At 42.2% G+C, this 22,552-nt stretch overlaps 1 protein-coding gene across 2 annotated transcripts in view; it reads left to right on the top strand.

The window, feature by feature from the left end:
- Window positions 1-22,552, top strand: part of CNKSR3 (CNKSR family member 3) — a 64,348-nt gene that overhangs the window by 30,986 nt on the left and 10,810 nt on the right. For both annotated transcript variants that reach the window (XM_030021949.2, XM_030021950.2), the window contains exons 2-7: window positions 1-164; window positions 7,722-7,924; window positions 9,257-9,344; window positions 12,201-12,242; window positions 14,090-14,209; window positions 21,384-21,443. In XM_030021949.2, coding sequence (XP_029877809.1) covers window positions 1-164; window positions 7,722-7,924; window positions 9,257-9,344; window positions 12,201-12,242; window positions 14,090-14,209; window positions 21,384-21,443 — 677 coding nt within the window. The remainder of the gene's footprint in view (window positions 165-7,721; window positions 7,925-9,256; window positions 9,345-12,200; window positions 12,243-14,089; window positions 14,210-21,383; window positions 21,444-22,552) is intronic.

Here is a 22,552-nt window from a genome sequence, read left to right as displayed (position 1 = left end):
GCCTGGATGATTGCCTGCAGCAGTACGTCCATAAATTTGAACGGGAGAAGATAAATGGTGAACAGCTGTTACAGATTTCTCACCAGGACCTTGAAGACTTGGGTGTCTCACGGATTGGACACCAGGAGCTGGTTCTAGAGGCTGTGGATCTCCTGTGTGCACTGGTTAGTTAAGTGGTGAACAGACGCACAAAGAATTTCTTAAAGTGCTCTTTTGGGTGAATAACTAAGGCGAGTCTGATAAAACAGAATACCCATGTCTCTTGCTTTCTGTTACACATTTACACATCGCTGTAAAAGAAAACAGCAAGAATTTGTTTAATTCTCGCAAGTTTTGTGTTACTAGCACTTTAACTTTTTCCTGATAAGAGGCAAGGATAAATCGTTTGGTTGCACTTCTAAAGAAAGAAGTTGTCTGAGTAGAATTGTTAGATCTTGTGGCTTTTGTTAGTGAACAGGGTGATTAAAATGGCTTAGAGTGAATTTGTCATAGAAGATAGAAGACATACTGTTGAAATGACAACTGCTGCTAATGGTTCCTCACATCAGTTGAAATGGGTTTAGGACAATTCTGTAGTCTACGTACAAAGTGAAGAAAATGTTCTTGAAATGAGGAATGTTTTGCTAACTCAGTTACAGTCGAGTTCAACTCTCATTGGATTCAGAACTTAAGCTGTTCCTCTGTCTTTAGTCCTGATATATAACTGTACAGATACTTTTAAAACAAACACACTCTGAAAAGAATAAATATATTTTGGATTGTTTTGCTAGTGCAGGCTTTATTTAAAAGCTGTAGTTTGGACACAGTCTTGAAGACATGTTTGATGTAATGCAGCATATGGGTGCCAGAGGTATATATGATTACATCAGGGAGAAGGCTGGGAAAGGCTGCCCAATGATCCCTCGGCCAGCACTGGCCCGCTTTCCCTTCATTAGGCAAGACTTGCAGCACTGAGTATACTCTTCTTAAAATGGAGAGTCTTTATTGCCTGTATGATGTGTGTGTTTTATTTGCTGCAGAAAGGTGCTACAGGGATCATTTGTTCTCCTTAACCAGGAGCAAATTGGATAGCCTGTACTGAAAGAAGTGTATTTAATGAAATGACTTCATACAATCTGAAATCTTTCCCAAAGAGTTGCTCTTATATTTGAAAAATGTTTTATTTCCTCTTCAGTATTTGACCCATCAAAAATTTTTAACATTTAACTTGAAAATCTATTAGAAGACCATAATTAGCCTGAAATGCAGTTCATGTTGCAGGAAGGGATAATCTGTCAGGCAAGTGAAGGTGTCTGGTGAGTTAGTAAATGTACATGTGCTGTATCCAGTCTGGACTAAAGTAATGCATGTGGCAGCCCCCAAAGGCACTTTTTTTCTTCTTACTTTTTAAAATATTAGAATAAAATGAACAAAGCTGGATGACCGCCAGAACCTAAAGCTGTGTTCTATCTCCTACAATTTCCTTCTAATTTCCTTTGTAGACAAAAGTTTTGACCTCACACTCATTTCTGGAAATCCATTGTGAAATGCAGCTCAAGTTAGAGCATTATGCATTAGAGTTCACATATTGCAGCTGAAATGTCCTTGTTCCCTTTTAAGAGGTGGAGGAAGAATTCCTGTGTTTTAGGTATACCCTTTGTCACCTTGATGCCTCTTGCCTTGAGTTTTTAGGTGTGTTGTATAAAACCACTGTTGATTCCCCCCCCCCCCCCCCCCCCCCCCGAGGGAATGGTGTGTTTTAAGTTCTAGTGACAGCCAATTTTTTATTTTGCTGTGTCTTCTTTTTGTGTGGAAGAATAAAGGTTTTCCTATTCCACTTGTATGAGTTCTTTGAAAGTGGGTCTGTGTATTGATATAATTTAGTGGATGGTTTTTTTTCGTGTGTGTATATATAGTGACACTTCCCTAACTTTTGGGGCCTTGAATTAAAAAGTAATGGAACTGTTTTGGGATTTTTTTTTTTTTTCCTCTTCCCCCCCATGTTTTTAGCTTACACTTTAGCTTACGCTGTGGAAATGTGGCATTGGCTGGGCCAGACTGAGGTCAGGCTTTGAAAGTTGTTATTCTTGGGGTGGGGGGTGGAGGGAAGGGCTGAGAGGGGGTTTTGGTGGTTCCCCAGTCCTGGAGTTCTCAAGAAGAATTTCCTTTTTTATCTAGTTTTGCCTTAGCAGTTTTCCAGCTGAGCTTCTCTCAGATCGGTGCTTTGGTTCCCTCACACTGCAAGAACACTTGCGGCTCTACAGGCAGTGAAACAGTTGTCTTTGGAACATCTTTTTTCTGCAGTAACTCTTTTCAAGTATTGACCATACAAACCTTTTTTCCAGCTTCAGCAGATCAGTTGTAAAAATACAGTGTGAAGGTAGACCTTTCCTTGAGAAAGCACACCAAATACACCTTTTTTTTTTTTTTTTTTTTTTTTTAAAGATTTTATAGGGGTAGAGCCCTCTTTGGCAGCTACATTGCCAAGCTGAAAATATGTCTGCAAGTTATGGTGTTTGCTGAAGCAGTAAGTGAACTCTAGAACCAGTATAGCTGAAAGAGAAATTAATGCATCTTTCTCTGCTGCTGTGGTGATGAGGCAGTGTTCCCTGATCTCCTTCTAGCAGTGGCTGCAGGGACAAAGCTGCAGCTGAAGAGGCAGTGGGAAAGAGTGTGGACAGGGATAAAAAGTGAAGGTTTCCTGTGGGCACACGTTTCTGTTGCTCTTGAGCTGGTCTAATAGACTCTTTGAACAGGTGTTGAAGACTTATTTAAGAAATTTAGAGGACATAGCAAAGAAACTGAATTCCCCAGAGGGGGAAAAAACCCATCAACTTGAGTGCATCTATCTTTTTGTCGATGACAATATTTACTTGGGGGAGAAAAGGGAAGGGAGGAAGACATTTCTTAGTTGACTGAAGTATTTGGGGGAGGGGGGAACAAACATAAATAAATATGCTTTTTAAACTTGTGCAAGACAACAAAAGCAGGGGCAGGGATCCAGAAAATAAGCTTTCTCAGCCAAGTAATTGGGACAAAAAGCATCTAGAGTGGTGGTGAAAACTGAATACTTACTCACCATTCCCTGATGAGTAGACTAGCCTGTTTGGACTTAATAAATATAAAACAATGCAAGTATTAACAGGAAACTATATGCAAATATTTTGACTTTTAATGTGTTCTTTGGATTAGTTTTCTGAATCTTTACCTATGTTGTATGATGGGAGAGTTTGAAAGCAAAAAAGCAGCTGATTTTTCTTGAGGTTAGAATGAAGAGATACTAGTTTTAAGCAATCTGAAAAAAACCCAAACCACAAAACAAAAAGAACATAGTTTTTAGCATTGTGCCTTTGATAATTTCACTGGTAGTAATGTTCTGCCAGCATATTTGCAGTGCAACAAAATGTAACATCATAACATAAAATAGAACATACATACATGAAGACTTATCCTTTGTGGCTAATCTTCGTCAAAAGCGCCATGTTTATGCACCACCTCATAAGATTTCAGTTTTCTAGAGGTCTCAACTTCAGATTTAGTGCTGTTTATTAGGAAATTTGGGACTCCAAATGATTCTTCAGGATGCATTTCTGGTAAAAGGGAGAGAGCAAGAATGGGTGACTGTGACAGTACCTTGTGTTAACTCTAGTGTTTATATAGTCATGCAGTGAGTTGGATCAGCTTTTGAGAAGGCATTCAGTCTGGTTTTCTTCATTTTTTTTTTTTCTTTTTTTTCCCAGAGCTGGTTTTCAGTTGGATGAGCCAGTAGATCCAGCTCATTACACTGTGGCATGTGAACAGGGCTGTGAAGGGGACGGTAATGCTGCCCCTGGGCAGTAGCAGAGCTCTGAATCAGCCCAAGTCAGCTCTGACACAACTGCTGTGCTCTTTTGACTTCAGTTAGCCACACTTTTTTTTTTTAATTTTACATTGGCTGCCTGACCGTGAGCAATTATTTGGTCAGTGTAATTTTTCTCATTAAATGTAATGGAGTTTGGAAAGAGTGCGTTCTTGTGTGTGTGCGCGCTCTTGTGCACGTGTGTGTGCTGTCTCTTGCTCCAGCCCTGCGTGTGGCTCCCCAGGTTAATGAGTAACAACCTGGGAATGTTTGACATGGGGTGCTCTTGACTGCTGGCTTCAGCCTGTGTTTTGATGAAAGCAACTTTGATGTTTTAAATCAGGAGCGATAGGAAAATGTAACGTTTTTTGGTTCATGAGCAACATCTAAAACCTTTTGGTTGCGTAAATAATGCTGTTAAATATTGTAGCCTGAGTCCTGTAGAAATATTTTTAAAAAAGCCTGCTAAGCTTTGCACTTCAACTGTGTGTTGCTGTGAAGGCTCTTCTGCTGCCATGCTATCAACATTCTTATCTGTCCTGAACTGGGGCTATAGCTCCATGACAAGTTAAATTAATCCAAGTCAGCTGCTGCCTCCCTTCTCTCTTGTCCTCTGATTAGTGATCTTTTGTGCTTGCATTCACCTGACCCTGGGGTGATGTGTTGTGATGACCCTGTGTTCTGGGGAAGTTCCTCCCTCCGGGCTTATGGGTAGTTGGAGAATTCGGTTGCCTGTACTGAAGAGTTGCGTGCTCCCTGTTGTGCTGGATGGGCACAGTGCTTAGCCAGGACTTTTCCTAGAGCCCAAACTTCTGGTTTAGATACCTCAGGTGCACTCTGTAGAGTGTCTGGGGGAAGGTGTAGGAAAGCTTAATGCAGTGACTGGAGAGCTTGCCTGTGATGTGCTCTTGATAGGCTGTTGGGGAAACCAGTTGCAGTCATAAGCTGGAGCCCCTATATCTCCAGAGGCAACACCTGTGTTGCTGAAGTCCACCTCAAAACTGAGAACTACTTAACAAAATTATTTAAAAACTAGCTGAACTGGAAAAGTCAGTCTGGACTGACCTGCTGTATAAATAAGGTGAAAGAGGTGTGATAAGGAGTGTGTGAATGTTTTAGGGCCAAAGCCAAAACCTGACCTGGTATATCAACATGTGTCCTCTTAAATGCTGGGGCCATCTCTAATCACAGACACCGACAGGTGGTGGGCACAATTTTTGCAACTGAATGACAGGAAGAAAAACCTGGAGATACTTAAATATATGAAGGCTTCCTGAAGTTCTGACCAGAGTGATTAGGTGGTTATACCACTGTACAGAAAAAAATCTTTTGTATTTTCTGCGCCTTTATGGAAGAAGGGGTGTCAGTGTCCTCGAATTCTACTTTTAAAGGAGGAGATTTCTGGCACATGGCTACTTTCAAATTCTTGTGGTCACAGGAACTTACCCCACATCCAGACCTGTTGGTGAAAAAGTATTCCTCCAAAAATAGACTAATATGCAATGTCCTGTGAGGAGGAGAAAACTACTGCAAGAAATGCATCTGAATGATGCTCTTGGTTTGTGGTAGTTTTTTGGGTTTTTTTGGGGGGTTTTTTTTGTTTTTTTTTTTCCCTAAAATTAAAAGGTGATAAGTTCACACATGACGGTGTGTGAGTACTTTAACATTGTTTAGTAATCCAAATCTTTCCCTCTCTGTCATCCTGGAAAATTTAAGGATAACCTTTGCTGTTGCAACAGTGGCATTTTTTTAATTGGATATATCCTCTCAACCCCTACTCCTGGCTGGACTTTAAGGGTACTTCCTTGCCAAGAGCCCTCAGGGGGAGGAGGGAGGCCCTTGTGTAACTTACACCCACTGGGATCTTATCCATAGGAAGTGGTAGGTATTTTAAAGGTAGCTGAGTAGCTGAAACCTCTCCTTACACTGCTGTGTTTCTTTGGGGTGAAGGTTCTGTTTCTTCTTTTGTAAATGACTTAATCTAAGATATTCCAGCCTGTTTTATGGATGCTCGACTGTGGAGGGAATAGACCCACAAGCCCTGGTAGCAAACAAGTCTGCAGCATCCTGGGCTGCATTAATGGGAGCATGGCCAGGAGAGGGGGGGAAGTGATTATTGCCCTTTACTCAGCACTCATTAGTCTATGTGTGCCCCTGTGCCCAAGTACAGGAAAGACAAACCAGAGCAAGCTCAGTGGAGGGCTACCAGGTTGGTCAGGGCTGGAGTACTCACCCGTGAGGAGAGGCTGAGGGACTAGGACTTCTTCAGCCTGGGAAAGAGACAGCTTCAGGGAGGCCTAACAGCAGATCCCTAGCACCTACAGTGGGGGGCAACATGGTTGGCAGGATGACAGAGCTGGGCTGTTCGTGGTGGTGCATGGCAGAAGGATGAGGGATTTTGGGCAGAAGTTGAAATGAGAGGTTCAGGCTGGGTATAAGGAGACACTTTCTTACTCTGAGGACAGTCAGACGGTGGATCAGGTTGCCCAGAAGGGTTGTGCAGTCTGTCCTTAGAGGTTTTCAAGACCTGCCTGGATAAAGCCCTGAACAAGGTGGTCTGGGCTCACAGCTGAGCCTGCTGTGAACAGGAGTTTGGACTGAGACCTTCTGAGCTCCCCTGCAGCCTGGGTGAGCTGGCTGTGATCCTGAGTTGAGGTACTGGGAACACCTGGAAATGTGGAATTGAAGGGAATTAAGATTTGCTCTAGTTGCTTTAGTTCTTTCAGGGGGAAAGGAGAAAGAGTAGATAGTATAGCTGACTAAACTATGGAACTTGGAGGTTGGTAGCAGAATCTGCAGCAGCAAAAGAATAGAGAAAGGCAGGGTTTTTTGTATTTGTGGGTAGTGGTTTTTTGTTTTGTTTTTTGTTTTGGTGGTGGGTTTTTTTTGTTTTGCTTTGGTGTAGTTGTGGTTTTTTGTTTGTTTTTAAAAGTAGGAATTTTCACCCTAAAAGCATTGCCTGGGACTTAAATTTCAGAAGATACCCACAGGTTTTGCAAGGTGGGATAACTCAAAAGCAAAGATACTCAGCAACATATTGCTACATAATTCACACATTTGCAAAAATGACAGCAAAAAGAAGAAAATCTTGATTACAAGATTGAGTTGCCTTCAGAACAGATACAGTATAGCATTTCTGATGTGTTTGGAATGAGATGGTCAACGTGTTGCTTAAAACAACAGGATTTTAATCTTAAGGAATGTGGGTTGTATTGAATGTATGAAGTTGAAGTTACAGGCAGGACTTAGATTTTTAAGGTTTAAAAAATTTTTATAAAGATGCTGTTGAATAAAAAATACGATGTCTAAGAATGATTTTAATTATCTATGTATAGTGTTAATGCACTTCTCAAACTTGTAAATAATTGCCCTGCTGTAATCAAGGAGCACAGTTACTGAAAACTTGTGATCCAAAAATTTATTCCAGCTTTTGACTGTGAAATTACATTTGCTTCCTGTTGATGTTTTTATCTCTTGCCAGATTAAACTTATCTTTAGTTGTGAATGAAATGTTACTTCAGTGTTTATGTACCACAGTATAGAAAACATTTGAAGAAAAAACATTTGCTTTCCTTTAACAAAAAGAAAACCAACACAATCCTGTTACTCCAACTACATTTTAAAGGTAAATGACATCCGATAGGACATTGGGACTTCATTCGGATTGAAAAGTGTCCTCAGATCTCATTGATGTCAGAAACTAGGGGGGTTTGGCACCCACAAAAGTATTCTTTAGTGGCTGTAGTGTAGAACAAATCTTAGAAGGCATTTTTGCAAAAAACAGGAAAAAAAAAATTGGGCAAATCCTCAGACCTTTCATCCCCATATGAGTTTGTAACTTGTGGTATAATAAATAGGATGACTCAATAGGGAGATTTATGAAGCTTAATAACATTCTTTGCAGAACTATGGCCTTGAAACAGACAATATGAAGAACCTGGTTCTCAAGCTGCGAGCATCATCCAACAATCTGCAAAATTACATCAGCAGCCGTAGGAAAAGTTCAAATTATGATGGAAATACCTCTCGCAAGCCCCCCAATGAATTCCTTACTTCTGTGGTAGAGCTTATTGGTGCTGCTAAAGCCTTGCTTGCGTGGTTGGACAGGTAAGAATAAAATCTTTGTATTCTAATTTACTGCTGTAATGAATTGCTTCTCCTTGTAGGGCAATTTCTAGATGCTTGGGTGTAAAGATCATCTTGATCTTGATCACCCCTTTTTTGGTGGTGCCAGAAGGCCTCTAGTGAAAAAACTTGGTCTAGGGTATCTGCTCTTGTGCTTCTGCTCTTGCTAAAACCAGTGAAACTGTTACTGTTGTATCCAAACTGGTATTTATAAAAGCAGGAGTCTTCCTGTTCAGGTCAGTTTCTCATACATGTGACTTCCTCCTCCCCCTTTTCTACCTTCTAAATTGCTTGTCTTTGGCAGGTCCTTTTCTAAAAGCATTTTTAATGTTCTGCTGAAATTGTGGCCTTAGCTCTGTGATTTGGAAACTGAGCAGTGGGAGAGACTCCCCCCCCCGCCGTGCTCCGGCAAGACCCAGAGTTGTTTTGTGACAGCTGCAGCGGAAGCAAACAGGCAACAGAGCTGGTCGGGTGCTGGCAGGGATGCTGTCCATGATGACAGATGAACATAAATTCTCAAGCCCCTTGCCAGCTTTGCTGAGAAGGAAGGTTAGGAGGAGAGCTGCATGGGGACCAGCAGCAAGGAGCACTTTTATCCTTTAATATCCCTGTTCTCCAGCAAGGAGTTGGTTCTGTGTCCAGGCAGTGCTGTTAACAGCTTGTGCCTCTCACCTGGTCCTTTCTTCTCACCCTGTTGCTGGCAGCTCACCTGAAATTTCTTCTGCAACTCACTGTCAGTAAGATGGCTTGTCCATTTCCAAACCTGCTGGGGTTATTTCCACCCTCCACCCCCTCACCTTCTAGCTCTTTCAGCTGTCTGGAGGGTCTGAGGTGAGGCACTATAGGCTCTAAAGCAGCACTACCTATAATGATCCTTCTCTAAGACTGAGACTCACTGCAGCTCTGTGTAAAATGTGAAAATCCATTTTTCTTCTTTTAGAGAATCTCTCTTAATCAAAGACTTGGAAGTTAGAAATCCACTCACGGGCAAACCCAAGGGTGTGATTTTTACAACACAGTCAGTATGATCTGATTTGAGCATGCAGCTGAGAGAACTGTAGTTTGGAAAATTGACCGTTTCTTCTGGTTTTGCCCTCCAAACTTGCTTACCACAGGGCTAGACGTTCACCAGTTTTGGTGCAAGGACAGAGCAGGATTATGCAGTCAGGAATATTTATATTGTAATACTGTATCCTTATGCTTGTGTGGATGTCAGAGTTTCAGCTCTTGCTCTTGTGTGCTATTTGTCACTGATAAGGTAGGATGGGAGAAGACTGGTCCCTTTGATCTAAAGGGAATTTTCTCTTGTTGCAGGACCCCGTTTACAGGTATTGCTGACTTTTCTTCAATGAAGAACAGAATCATTCAGCTCTGCTTGGATCTCACTACTACTGTTCAGAAGGTCAGCTGATTTCTTTTCCTCTTTGCTTTCCAAAAGGGAAGGAAAGGGGGTGTTTGGGAAATTAATGTGCTCGCTGTGCACAGAGTGCTAATCGGAAGGACTTGAAACTTGGACTTGAAACTTTGAAGGTCCATGAAAGTCAGTTTCAGTTGTCCATTTTTCCGAGTTGTTGTGTCTGTGCCTCTGTTCCCTGCCCCTTAATTTCCAATTTTGTGATTGCTAGCTGTATTTTAAGTGACTGTGGTTTAAAGGCTATTCATATTTTCTTGAGCTTTAATGGAAAGAGGGTTAGTTTTTGAAATAGTTGGTCTGCATCTGAAGATTTTCAAGTTCCAAACAACATGTTGAAAAACAGTTATCAGTGCTAACTCTAAACAAAAATATGACTCCATTGGTTATTATACCTATGCTTGCAGACTCCTTAGGTCTTGTCCCATAGAGAGTGTTTTAGCCATCAGATGGGAAATGCGGCATGTAATTGAAGGAGCTGCCACCTTTACAACACAAATCCCGCTAGCCAGGCTTTTTCTGCCAGTAGTGTGAGACCACACTGTTTTGTTCAAAACTTACCATTTATCAGCTGTGTGATGAGTGCTTGTATCGGTAATAGCTAAATGGACATGTAGTAGCTGTGGCAATCTTGGCAAATGACGTCATTTCGCTCTCTGAATAATACTGCCTGTCTTTGAAACTGTTCTGACAGCATGCCACTGCTTTGGCTGTGTGAAGCATTGTGTGCACGCTTCAGTTCCTGCTGAACTTGCTCGTAGCCATTAGTCCGTGGCCATATGTTGTTTGAACTCTGAAGGACCATGTCCTGTGACGTGGGTGATTCTCTCCCTGTTTTGAGGGGATGATGTCAAAGGACAGCAACATCCTGCGAGTTGTCACGCTATGATGATATACAATTATATCAGTTGGATCATTGTGAAAGGATAGTGTCTGGATATTATAAGTTCAAAGGTACACCAGTTTGGCTTGCTGCTGAATGCCCTTGTTTGGGCACTGTGTGTGCAATTGCAGAAAGTCAGTGGTTTACAGCTACAGATTTACAGACTGTGAAGTAGAACAGTAAGCATTTCTAGTAGCAGATGGTGTTCACCCAAGAGTGCTACAGGAACTGAGTTATGAGATTGCTGAACTATATTAATAAAACTACTAAAAATGGTGTCTAATCTGTCAGTTAAATTGGCCTTTGATGGCAGGGGAATGGAAATTGGCAAATACAACCCTAGCCTACTAAAAAGCATCAGAGTACTTCTCTGCCAATTTGATATGAGCTATAATAAAACATGGGATTAGCGCATAAGAGAGCGAGCATTAATGGGGGAAGAATCAGCACTATTTTGTACTGGGACACTGCAGATACATTAGAATGGTCCAAAGGAGTCCACTGGCGTGGAAAAGAGAAATACAATTGAAGAATCTTTAGGTGAGTTTTTAGACTTCAGAAGTATTTCTTATTAGGCAATAGAGTGTAGGAATAAATGGTCAGTTGTCATAGTGGAGAAGAGACCAGAGTGGCTCTTGTGGAACCAATGCTGCTCTGCATAATCATAAACGATGTGTAAAAGTGGGTGAATAATAAAGCAAGGTAGGAATGCAGTAAGATTCCAGTTGACTTTAATGACAGCTATATAGATACAAAGAACAGAGTTTACTCCACTGTTTCTTAAAGTTTTATGGCAAACTTTAAGCTTAAAATAATAATTAGTGTAAGTAGAAATGAAGAGGAGCAGAAGGACTTTGCAATACTGAGCAACTGGGCTGCATGATGATAGGTGACAGTCACTATTGATTCATGCAGATGTATTTAGCAGAGAAAAGTTATGCTGATGCACTGTGATGGAGTCTAAACTTTGTAGTAGTGTCTTGAAGCTTTTGACGGAATGTAAAAAAGTGTGACCTCAGTTCTTGGCGGTCATTACAACAGAGAACATAGCTGAGTTGTTTTATATATCCCTGGTGTGGTCCTATCTGGAGGACTGTATGGTTTTTTTGGACTTCTGTATTTAAAAGCACAGAATAGAGGTAGGAGGGAACAGAAGCACTGTTGAGGATGATCAGAAATACAGAACAGCTTAAATTCACAGCTCCTGGATGCATCTCTTGGGCATTGTATGGTAGTTATGCAGGTTGAGATGTCAAGGGCAAATATCTTGGAATTTGAGCTTGTTTAAATGCTTAGGGTTTGGGGGTTTTCTCCCTATAGATATTGCAAATCTTGTTTCATTATTTACTTGCTGTTTTAACTTTTTAATTTGAGAATCTAATACTATTCTGTAGTTCAGCTCTTCTTGCAGAAAACAATGACGACTTCTGCAGTTTGTTACATGAACTTGTTTCAGTCCAAAGAATTTTGGTACCTGGGCTGTGTAAATAATGCTTTGTGTGTAGTCCTCTGGCCCTCAGGAATGTCAGGAATTGATAGCATATTTTTAAAAAAATAACTTTTCATTCTATTTTTAACAGTATGTTTTAGATTTGTTTTGATGCCTGGGACAGAGGAGCACCTGAGTCAGGATTTATCGGTGTAAGGCAAGCTCGTGTGCCTGGCCTTCTGAGAGTCTAGTTTTATTGTGCAGGGTTCTGCTTCTCTGGAGGAGTCTGCTGCTGTAATTGAATCCCATGTTCTCTTAGTTATCAAGGTTTATTATTGCTTTCTACCAGGGCCAGAAAATAGTTGTTTAACAGTACATTTGAGCCCTACTGGGTGAAACTAATCTGATTAATCCCTGCAGCACGAATAACTATTTCGGTTTGAGGTTAAAGTGGCAGTTTTGCAGAGTTTTCAGAGATGATGTGTTTACATGTTTATTGGTTAATGTAGGGCTTTTGTTCTTGTTTTGTTTTTAGGACTGCACTGTTGCTGACATGGAAGATAAAGTTCAGGCTGTAGTAAGTACACATTTCTGTTGAAACTCAGCTGCCTGCATTCACATTTATTTCGGTGGCTTCTATGCTGACTGTACTCACAACAGCTTTCCAATCCCACACATACAAGCATATCATGCAAGTAAACATTGTTATGGGCCATTTTGTGAATATTCTTTACTGTAGAGGAAATCAATGAAATTTGAACAGATGGGTAGTGTGTGTAATAGCATGGAGTCAAGTATTCCTTAAAGTTTCATTGCACAGCTATTTTTTCAAGAGAACTTAGACCTCAAATGTTCAAGGCAGGGGAGTACTGTAGAATGATCGTAGGTTAAATAAACCAATTATGCCTGTGATGTGCCTTTAGTGCCTTAATAAGGCTAATTAAGCTTCTTCATATAAAAGAACTGCCCTGCCACAGAACTGAAGTTCTGTCTTTGTACTTGAGCTTGAGTTTTCAGGGTTGTTTGAAGCAGCCCTGTGACCAAATGAGGAGCGTAATGGAATGCTTTTTATATTTTGTAACAGTTAATCATTGCTTCCTGCTTTTGACATGAACCAGGCTGTGCTCTTTGATAAGGCCTTCCGCTAGCTCATAGATGCTTAGGAATTTAGTAGCACAATAACTAAAAATAATTTTGTCCATAAATAATGAGACCACGTAAAAGGGAGTTTTTTGCATCTTTCTTTTTCCATTTGTGCACACCCACTCTGGAAGTAGGTATTGTTGTTTGGAGCTCCCTTGTTTGAGCAGTTCCTCACATTCACACTTAGGCATTGTTTTGATTTATTTTATTGCTGCTCTATAAATCTGATGTAAAACAAAACAAAAATGTTGGAACTATTGTTTCCAGGGACCATTGTAATCCAAATATATTCCTACGAGACAGCTCCCCCCATCCTGTAATTACCTATGTCTACTTTGACTGAAGGATTCAAACCCATTGTGGAAAGGTGGCTTACCTTGCTCCTTCCCAAATTGTGTATAACTAACTACTGTGCTGTCTACTAATCCTCCCTTGCCTCTCCTTTAAGCTTTTGTAACCTCCTTTGAGTTTCAGTGTTGTTTCAGTTAATGTCAAGACCCAAAACACACTGTGGGGCATTAATGAAATTTGTGAGTGTAGGGAGGGCACAGATTTTTTTTTTTTTCTGATTAATTAGCCATTCTGCTAGTTAAAAGTTCTACAAGACAAAGCCATTCTGCCTCTGACTTCACTGATGCGCACGCAAAGTCAGAATTTGCCTTTAGTTATAACATTGGCTTAGGATCAGTATGTTTTGGTCAAAAGGAAATATGAACCTTGCCTGTGTAAGCATTCCAGAAGAGGTCAGTTCAGAGGCACAGTGGAGAGAAGTAATGCTGAAACACTTAAGTGCTAGATGTCATACCTTATACTGTAAAGCTTTGTGCAGATAAGTCAGTGGCTAGCACCTCACTTTTTCTGACACTTGGCCAATTTTATTCTCATAGCAGAAATAAAGAACAGTATGAAAAACTGTCAATTGATTATCAAAATGTTTCAATACTTTAATGGGTTATATTTTCATTAAAGTAAACAAACCCCAAACCCAATTTTTTTGCTATACTTTGTGTTTATTTTTTTAAACAGAGGATGCGTTGACATCTGTTAGCAATGATGAGGTGACACTAATGGAAACAGGTTGTTTGTACTAGGTTACAGTAAGAAAATAAATGGGCTGTAGAATAAATCTGCACAAATGAATCTTCTATTTCGGTGATTCTTAACTATGCTTTATTAGTGGACCAAGTTTTAGAACTCATTTCCTTTCTGTTTTTGAAAACTGAAAGAGGAAGAAGCCTGGAGAGAAGTTTTGTAGCTGTTTTTTGTATGTTCTCATTGTAGGCCAAGACTTTAAATGGCATTTGCGATAAAGCCATCCGATCAACTACAGATCCATTGATGAGCCAGTGTGCGTGTCTGGAGGAGGTTCATTTAACCAACATTAAACCTGGGGAGGGCCTGGTAAGAACTGATTCTGGAGTGTCCTGATGTCCCCAGTGTTTAATAGGTAGTCTTGTGAGCCACTGCATGTGTGAGTATAGCAAGATATTTCAAAACCAGTAATATCCTACGGGGAGCAGAAAGAGGCATGGAGAGGAACTCTGAAAGTTAATTGTCAGGCAGTGTGCTGGAGCGGCTGCCAGAGATGGGTGTGCACGTTAATAGGTTTGATCCCTGTCCTGGTTTTGACAAGCACTCTGACTACTCAAACCCTGGTGATGGGTGATGCAGCTGAACCAGAGAATCAACCAGTGCCAGTATCAGTCGCCCCTATACACAAGAAGAAATGGACACGAAAGTCAGCTTGTTTAGTAAAGGAGGATGAAGCAGGGCCATCACAAGAACAGGAGGAAGAGGCAGAGCAGGAGGTAACCATTCGATCCCTATCCCTGAGTGAGCTACGGGATATGCGAAAAAATTTCAGCAGTTGTCCAGGTGAGCACATTATCACCTGGCTGCTCCAATGCTGGGATAATGTGGCTAGTAGCCTGGAATTAAAGGGTAGGGAAGCCAAGCAGCTGGGATCACTTTCTAGGGAAGGGGGCATTGACAAAGCAATTGGAAAAGGGACACAAATCCTCAGCCTCTGGAGGTGATTCCTGTCAAGTGTGAAGGAAAGATATCCCTTCAAGGAAAATGTTACATGTCACCTAGGCAAGTGGCCCACCATGGAGAAAGGTATCCAGTACCTGAGGGAATTAGCCATGCTACAGATGATTTATTATAACCCAGACAATGCGCAGTTACCCACAGATCAAGGTGAAGTCCAATGCGCAAACTCGTGTGGTGGAAATTTGTATGGAGCGCACCATCATTGTATGCCAACTCATTGGCAGTACTGGCCTGAAAAGATGAAGAGACACTGACAGTGGACAAAATGGCTCTCCAACTCTAGCAATGTGAAGAAAATCTCTCTTCCTCCCTATGGGCCTGCATCTCAGTTGTGGAAAAACTGCCCCAAAAGTCCAAAAACCTAATTGGAAATACAGTTCTAGGAGCTCCAGCAACTCGAAGAAGATAGGTCCTACTCCCCACTTCTACAGACCGGTATGTCAGCTATTACGAGTAAGCATTCTTCTGCTCAAGAGAGAGGATATAGAGGGTACACACCACAGAGTACCCTGTGGTTTTACCTGTAGGACCACAGAGAGGACATGAAGTGGGGTGGAAAATCTACCTTGACCCTAGAGGCACAGGTACATGAATTGCAAGGAAAAACAATCACAAATGGGGGTACTTCCAGGAAAATTGCTGCTCCAGTCTCCAGTTGGCAGTTCCCCCGGCAGAGTGGAAGGGCTGATCTTACTTGTTATCCTATGGAAAGGAATTCTAATCTGTTTTTACAAGGAGTGAGTAGAGAATCCTATGACCAGTACTAGAGGGGCCCTGCCTCCAGCCAGGTGGAGGAGAGGGACAACCAGGTTTACTGGACTGTGTGGATCTGATGGCCTGGCACGTCAGATGCTCAGGAGTATAAGGCTCTAGTGGACACTGGTGCACAGTGTACCCTAATGCCATCAAGCTGTAAAGGGGCAGAAACCATTTGTATTTCTGGTGTGGCAGGGGGATCCCAACAGCTAACTGTGTTGGAGGCTGAAGTAAGCCTAGCTGGGAAAGAGTGGCAAAAACACCCCATTGTGACTGGTCCAGAGGCTCTGTGCATCCTGGCATAGATTGTCTCAGGAGAGGGTATTTCAAGGACCCAAAGGGGTATGGTGGGCTTTTGGTATAGCTGCTGTGGAAACGGGGGAAACTAAGCAGCTGTCTACCTTGCTTGGTCTTTCGGAGGACCCTTCCGTTGTGGCGTTGCTGAGGGTTGAAGAACAACAGGTGCCAATTGCTACCACAGCGGTGCACCGACAGCGATATCACACCAACCGAGTCTCCCCGATTCCCATCCATAAGCTGATTCACCAACTGGAGAGCCAAGGAGTGATCAGCAAGACTCGCTCACCCTTCAACAGCCCCATATGGACAGCGCAAAAGTCTAATGGAGAATGAAGGCCAACTAGTAGACTATCATGGCCTGAATAAAGTCACGCTGTGGCTGAGTGCTGCCGTGCCAGACATGCTAGAACTTCAATATGAACTGGAGTCAAAGGCAGCCAAGTGGTACGCCACAACTGATATTGCTAATGTGTTTTTCTCAATCCCTTTGGCAGCAGAGTGCCAGCCACTGTTCGCTTTCACTTGGAGGGGTTTCCAATACACCTGGAATCAACTGCCCCAGGGGTAGAAACACAGTCCCAGTGATTGCTATGGACTGATCCAGACTGCAATGGAACAGGGTGAAGCTCCAGAACACCTGCAATACATTGATGACATCATCATATGGGGCAACACAGCAGGAGAAGTTTTTGAGAAAGGGAAGAAAATAGTTCAAATCCTTCTGAAGGCTGGTTTTGCCATTAAAAAAAAAAAAAGTAAGGTCAAGGGACCTGCATGGGAGATCCAGTTTTTAGAAATAAAATGGCAAGATGGATGTCATCAGATCCCAGTAGGTGTGATCAACAAAATAGCAGCTATGTCTCCACCAACCAATAAAAAGGAAACACAGGCTTTCTTAGGCATTGTGGGTTTTTGGAGAATGCACGTTCCAAATTACAGTCTGATTGTAAGCCCTTTCTATCAAGTTACCCAGAAGAAGAATGATTTCAAATGGGGCCCTGAGCAATGACAAGCCTTTGAACAAATTAAACAGGAGATAGTTCATGCAGTAGCCCTTGGGCCAGTCTGGGCAGGGCAAGATGTTAAAAATGTGCTCTATACTGCAGCTGGGGAGAATGGCCCTACCTGGAGTCTCTGGCAGAAAGCACCTGGGGAGAACTGAGGTTCACCCCTGTGGTTCTGGAGTTAGGGATACGGAGGACCCGAGGCCAGCTATACTCCAACTGAAAAAGATACTGGCAGCATATGAAGGGGTTCGAGCTGCCTCAGAAGTGGTTGGTACTGAAGCACAGCTCCTATTAGCACCCCAGTTGCTGGTGCTGGGCTGGATGTTCAAATGGAGGGTCTCCTCTACACATTGTACAGCTGATGCTATGTGGACTAAGTGGGTCACACTGATCACATAACGAGCTCAAATAGAAAACCCCAGTTGTCCAGGAATCTTGGAAGTGATCATGGACTGGCCAGAAGGCAAAGATTTTGGAAAGTCACCAGAGGAGGTCATGCATGCTGAAGAGGCCTCACTGTATAATAAATTACCAGAAAATGAGAAGTAATATGCCCTGTTTACTGATGGGTCCTGCCCATATTGTAGGAAAGCATCGGAGGTGGAAGGCGGCAGTACGGATTCCCTTACGACAAGTTGCAGAAACTGCTGAAAGGGAAGGTGAATCAAGTCAGTTTGCAGAGGTGAAAGACATCCAGCTGGCTTTAGACATTGCTGAATGAGAAAAATGGCCAATACCTTATCTCTATACTGCCTCATGGATGGTGGCAAATGCCCTGTGGGTGTGGTTGCAGCAACAGAAGCAGAGCTTGGAAGCTGCACCGAGGCTATGCAGAGGTAAGCCCATCTGGGCCGCTGCACTGTGGCAAGATATTGCATCCCGGCTAGAGAACCTGGCTGTGAAAGTATGTCATGTAGAGGCTCATGTAGCCAAGAGTCAGGCCACTGAAGAACATCAAAACAACCAGCAGGTGGATCAGGCTGCTAAGACTGAAGTGGCTCAGGTGGATCTGGATTGGCAATGTGAGTGAATTATTTATAGCTCAGTGGGCCCATGATACCTCAGGCCATCAGGGAAGAGATGCAACATATAGATGGGCTTGTGACTGAGGGGTGGACTTGCAGGTTATCCATGAATGTGAAACATGTTGCAATTAAGCAAGCCGAGTGGTTAAAGCCCCTGTGGTATAGAGGACAATGGCTGAAATACAAATATGGAGGCGTGGCAGATTGACTATATCATGCTCCCACATACTCCCCAAGGCAAGCACCATGTGCTTACAATGGTGGAAGCAACCACCGGATGACTGGAAACATCTCGTGCCCCATGCCACTGCCCAGAACACTGTCCTGGGCTTTGAAAAGCAAGTCTTGTGGTGACACAGCGCCCCAGAAAGAATTGAGTCAGGCAACGGGACTCATTTCTGAAACAACCTCATAGACACCTGGGCCAAAAAGCTTGGCACTGAATGGGTATATCACATCCCGTCATGCACCAGCCTCAGGAAAAATCAAGCAATGCAATGGACTGTTAAAGGCTACATTGAGAGCAATGGGTGGTGGGATCTTCAAATGCTGGGATACACGTTTAGCAAAAGCCACCTGGTTAGTCAGCACTAAAGGATCTGCCAATTGGGCTGGCCCTGCCCAATCAGAACTTTTACGTACTGTAGAAGGGGATAAAGCCCCTGTAGTGCACATAAAAATTATGCTAGGAAAGACAGTCTGGGTTATTCCTGCCTCAGGCAAAGGCAAACCCATTCGCAGGACTGCTTTTGCTCAAGGATCTGGGTACAATTGGTGGGTAATGAGGGAGGATGAGGAAGTCTGATGTATACCCCAAGGGGATTTGATTTTGTGTGAGAATAGCTAGTGAATTAAATTGTATGATGTTAATTGGTATATAACAATGTATATCATCACTTCTGTGGTATGCCATATCAAGGGTATTACAGTAAAAATCACCCAGGTTAATGAAGAATGAACTTTGATGAAACCGAGCAAAGTGCAGCGATGATGGCACTGGACAAGCACAGTGGTGATGGAACCAGAACTGGCTTCAGCACACAGCAGTCTGATACCACACACCATCTTTCCTGCCCTGAAAGACTGTTATGACAGATGGAGCCCAAAGTCATGGACTAAATGAACTCAATGGACATTTTGGTGGGATGGCCCATAGACTAAGGGAATGATATCTGTGTATATATATGAAGAGACAGGAAAGGTGATTAACTGGGATGTACTGGAAAGTGTGGGACCTGGGCATGATATAAATGGTATAGAATAAGGAGTGGATATTGTCCTGTTTTTGGCTAGGCTAGAGTTAATTTTCTTCATAGCAGCTGGTATGAGGCTATGTTTTGGATTTGTGCTGAAAACAGTGTTGATAACTCAGTATGTTTTCATTACTGCTGAGCAGTGCTTACACAGAGCCAAGGCCTTTGCTGCTCCTCACCCCACCCCACCAGCGAGCAGGCTGGGGAGGCACAAGAAGCTGGGACGGGACATAGCTGGGACAGCTGACCCCAACAGACCCAAGGGATATTCCAGACCACACGACGTCATGCTCAGTATATAAAGCTGGGGGAAGGAGGAGGAGAGGGCAGGGGGATGTTCAGAGTTATGGCATTTATCTTCCCAAGTACTCATTATGCGTGATGGAGCCCAGCTTTCCTGGAGATGGCTGAACACCTGCCTACCGATGGGAAGTGGTGAATGAATTCCTGGTTTTGCTTTGCTTGCGTGCGCAGCTTTTGGTTTACCTGTCTTTAAACTGTCTTTATCTCAACCCACAAGTTTTCTCACTTTTACCCTTCTGATTCTCTCCCTCATCCCACCGTGTGGGGAGTGAGTGAACAGCTGTGTGGTGCTTGGTTGGGCTTAAACCATGATAATCCTAAATATAATTTTTGATAATAAATTGTTGCAGATTTGTGTCTTAACCAGGATATTGGAGAATTTACAGATGTTTGTGAAATCAGTCGTTTTATTTTTGCAGGTTACTTTAACCAGCTGTTTTTCTAGGGGGGCCTGTGGGACGGAGAAGGTGATAAGAAATGTTTGTGTTTTGAAAGACACATTTTTATGTGTGTTTATAGCAAGACTGAGAAGAATATGAGGATTTTTGAGGTTTGCTGTTAGCAGGAATATGAGAAATCCTTTTAAATGTTTGGTGGCTGTGTAACATTACTGGATCTAATTCATTCAGTTGATGCTGCTTAGCTGAGTGCTGGTTATGAGAAACTGAGTTTGAAATCTTGGTGGATTTTCTGGCTGGGGAATAGACTTGTTAGAATGAATTGTAGGGAATTTAAACTCTTAAGTGCCACGTGTATTCACGCCCCCCTCCCGCCCTGGATCTGAAAGCAGAAGAGGTGAACACTTTTAGAGGAAGCTTTACAGTCTTACTGTGCTATATAGTTTTACTTAGGCCACTGGATTTGACTGAATCAGTCATGCATTCTTGAAATTATGGGAACCTCTTTGTTAATGCACAAGCTACAACAAAGCAGAGTCAGCCTAGCCTGGACTAAGTAAAAAACGAGGAGGTAGGTGCACAGAATTGGATACGGGCAGGCAAATGGGCAAGGGATTTGGCTGGAGAGGAAGGGGCAAAAAAATCTGGTGTTTTTCCTTGTACTTCTAAGCAAGTGTCGTAACTTCAGGCAGATGAGGTGCCTATGACTCCTGAATAACATCCAGTTCTGTACAGCTCAGTGTGAGTCCTTCTAACAACAGACGTAGGTGGGAAAAGTTGAGATGTATTTATTCATAAATGATGAAACCAATGTACTGGTCACCTCTTGTGGGGAAATCATGCAATTATTAGTTAATAGCCAGTTGGTGATTTTTAATTTGGTGTTCATATGGTCAACACCCACTTCGAGTTTGTCCTTGCATTTACACTCAGCATTAAAATACACAGCCACAAATGCTTAGTTCTGCCAGAGCTTTTATTGCTTGTGTCAGCACCATGGTTACAAGCCAGTCTGTATATTGGCTTGCCAAGAGAAATTGTAAAAGAACACGTAGGCAGTATTTGTAGCCCACCTGTGTAAGTGTGCTTTGTATGGAGAGAACTGGTGGCCGTCTAGTAAAACCTGTAATTTTCTAGTGCAGACCAGCAGTAAGGAAATAAAGTTTTGTTCAAGACCAAAGACCAACAAGGCAGTGAAACCAGCAGTGTTTGGTGTTACCAACCAGAGAGTGTTTCTAAATTGCATTCCATATTTTAGGTGGTTTAAGTAATTATAAATATTATAATTAATTACAGTAAAAGTGATCTGTGAAGAGGTTTAGAATGTTGTAATATTAGACCACACACTTTTCTAGGGAAAATATGTGAATTGTTAAGTGTTCTTACTAATGTTTTGTGTCTGTTGCCAACAGTTGTTTAATCAGATAAGTTATGCGGTTTTTTGCCTTTAAACTTGTTTTTCATTTTGTACTTACATTTAGGGAATGTACATCAAATCAACTTATGATGGATTACATGTAATTACTGGAACTACAGAAAACGTAAGTGAAGTAAATGTAAATTATTTCAGGCTATCTGACAGTAGCTTTGATTGAGTTAGTTTGACTTTTTTACTACTTCTTCCTGTTTTACATATGACTTTCATGATATTACTGCTTTAAATACTGTGTGATGCATCATTTGTTTATCCACAATTTGTAAATATTTTGTCTGCATGTTTCACTGTTAGTCTAATTAAACCAGTTTCTGCAAGTACATGAATTAGTTGAAATGCTTGGCGTTAAAATAGTTGCTTTAATAAGTTATTGTATCTGCTGTTCTGAGTGCTTATGGTATCTTGCTTAAAGTCTTGAACATACTTGCTCTCCACTGGCAAAGGCAATCTCCCCTAATGGGAACGTTTAGGTGGTAGTGTGCTAAAGTCAGTAATGAGTAATGAAATCAATGAGCTGTCCAGTGACAAAATTACCTCGCAGAGTAAAAAGACTGCAAAAAAGTAAGACTTTGAGTGGTCTGCTGGAAGGAAATGGTTGGCACGATAGGCAACTGTATTTTTCGCTGCAGATGGTTGCTTGTTTTATTCTTACACTGTGAGTTCTTTGTAGCTGAGACTTTATTAAAGACTTCTGGGCAGTCATTGCAGTGGACCTCTGGCCTGCAGCTGAGGCTGGTGGGTGATGCTGTGGTGTTGTCAGACATGCTGCTCTACAGGAGCAGTGACTGAAAGAAAAAAGAGCGGAGGAGCTTGGATTTTTTTTTGTGTGTGTGTGTGAATAGGAAAGAATCAGTGGTTCTAGTTGTACCCCTGCCAAGTCCAGGGGCCAGGGAGAGTGGGTGGAAATCTGTGCTTGCAGTTCAGAGTGAAAACTGAAAGCTTTTATAGCTTTTATGCTATTGCCCTGGCAGAACTGTATAGGATCTGGAATAGAAACTAAGTTCACTTTGACAGCAATTTCAACATCCAATAAATGTGAAAGAATGTAATGTTGACTGCTGATAAGCTACCTGTGCATATAGATCCCATTTTGGAGGCCAGGAGTGGGGCTGTGCTGGTTCTATAGCTTTGAGTGTTGACCTGAATGTCTGCTTTTTCGTCAACACTGGTTCTTTCTTTGGGGAAGCTCTTTGCTTTGGAGCAACAAATCTTAAC

The sequence above is a fragment of the Aquila chrysaetos genome, chromosome 8 (assembly GCF_900496995.4).
Source record: "Aquila chrysaetos chrysaetos chromosome 8, bAquChr1.4, whole genome shotgun sequence".
In the NCBI taxonomy this organism is placed as follows: Eukaryota; Metazoa; Chordata; class Aves; order Accipitriformes; family Accipitridae; genus Aquila; species Aquila chrysaetos.
The sequence above is the reverse complement of the archived record's forward strand: the minus strand, read 5'-3'. Positions and strand labels throughout refer to the sequence as shown.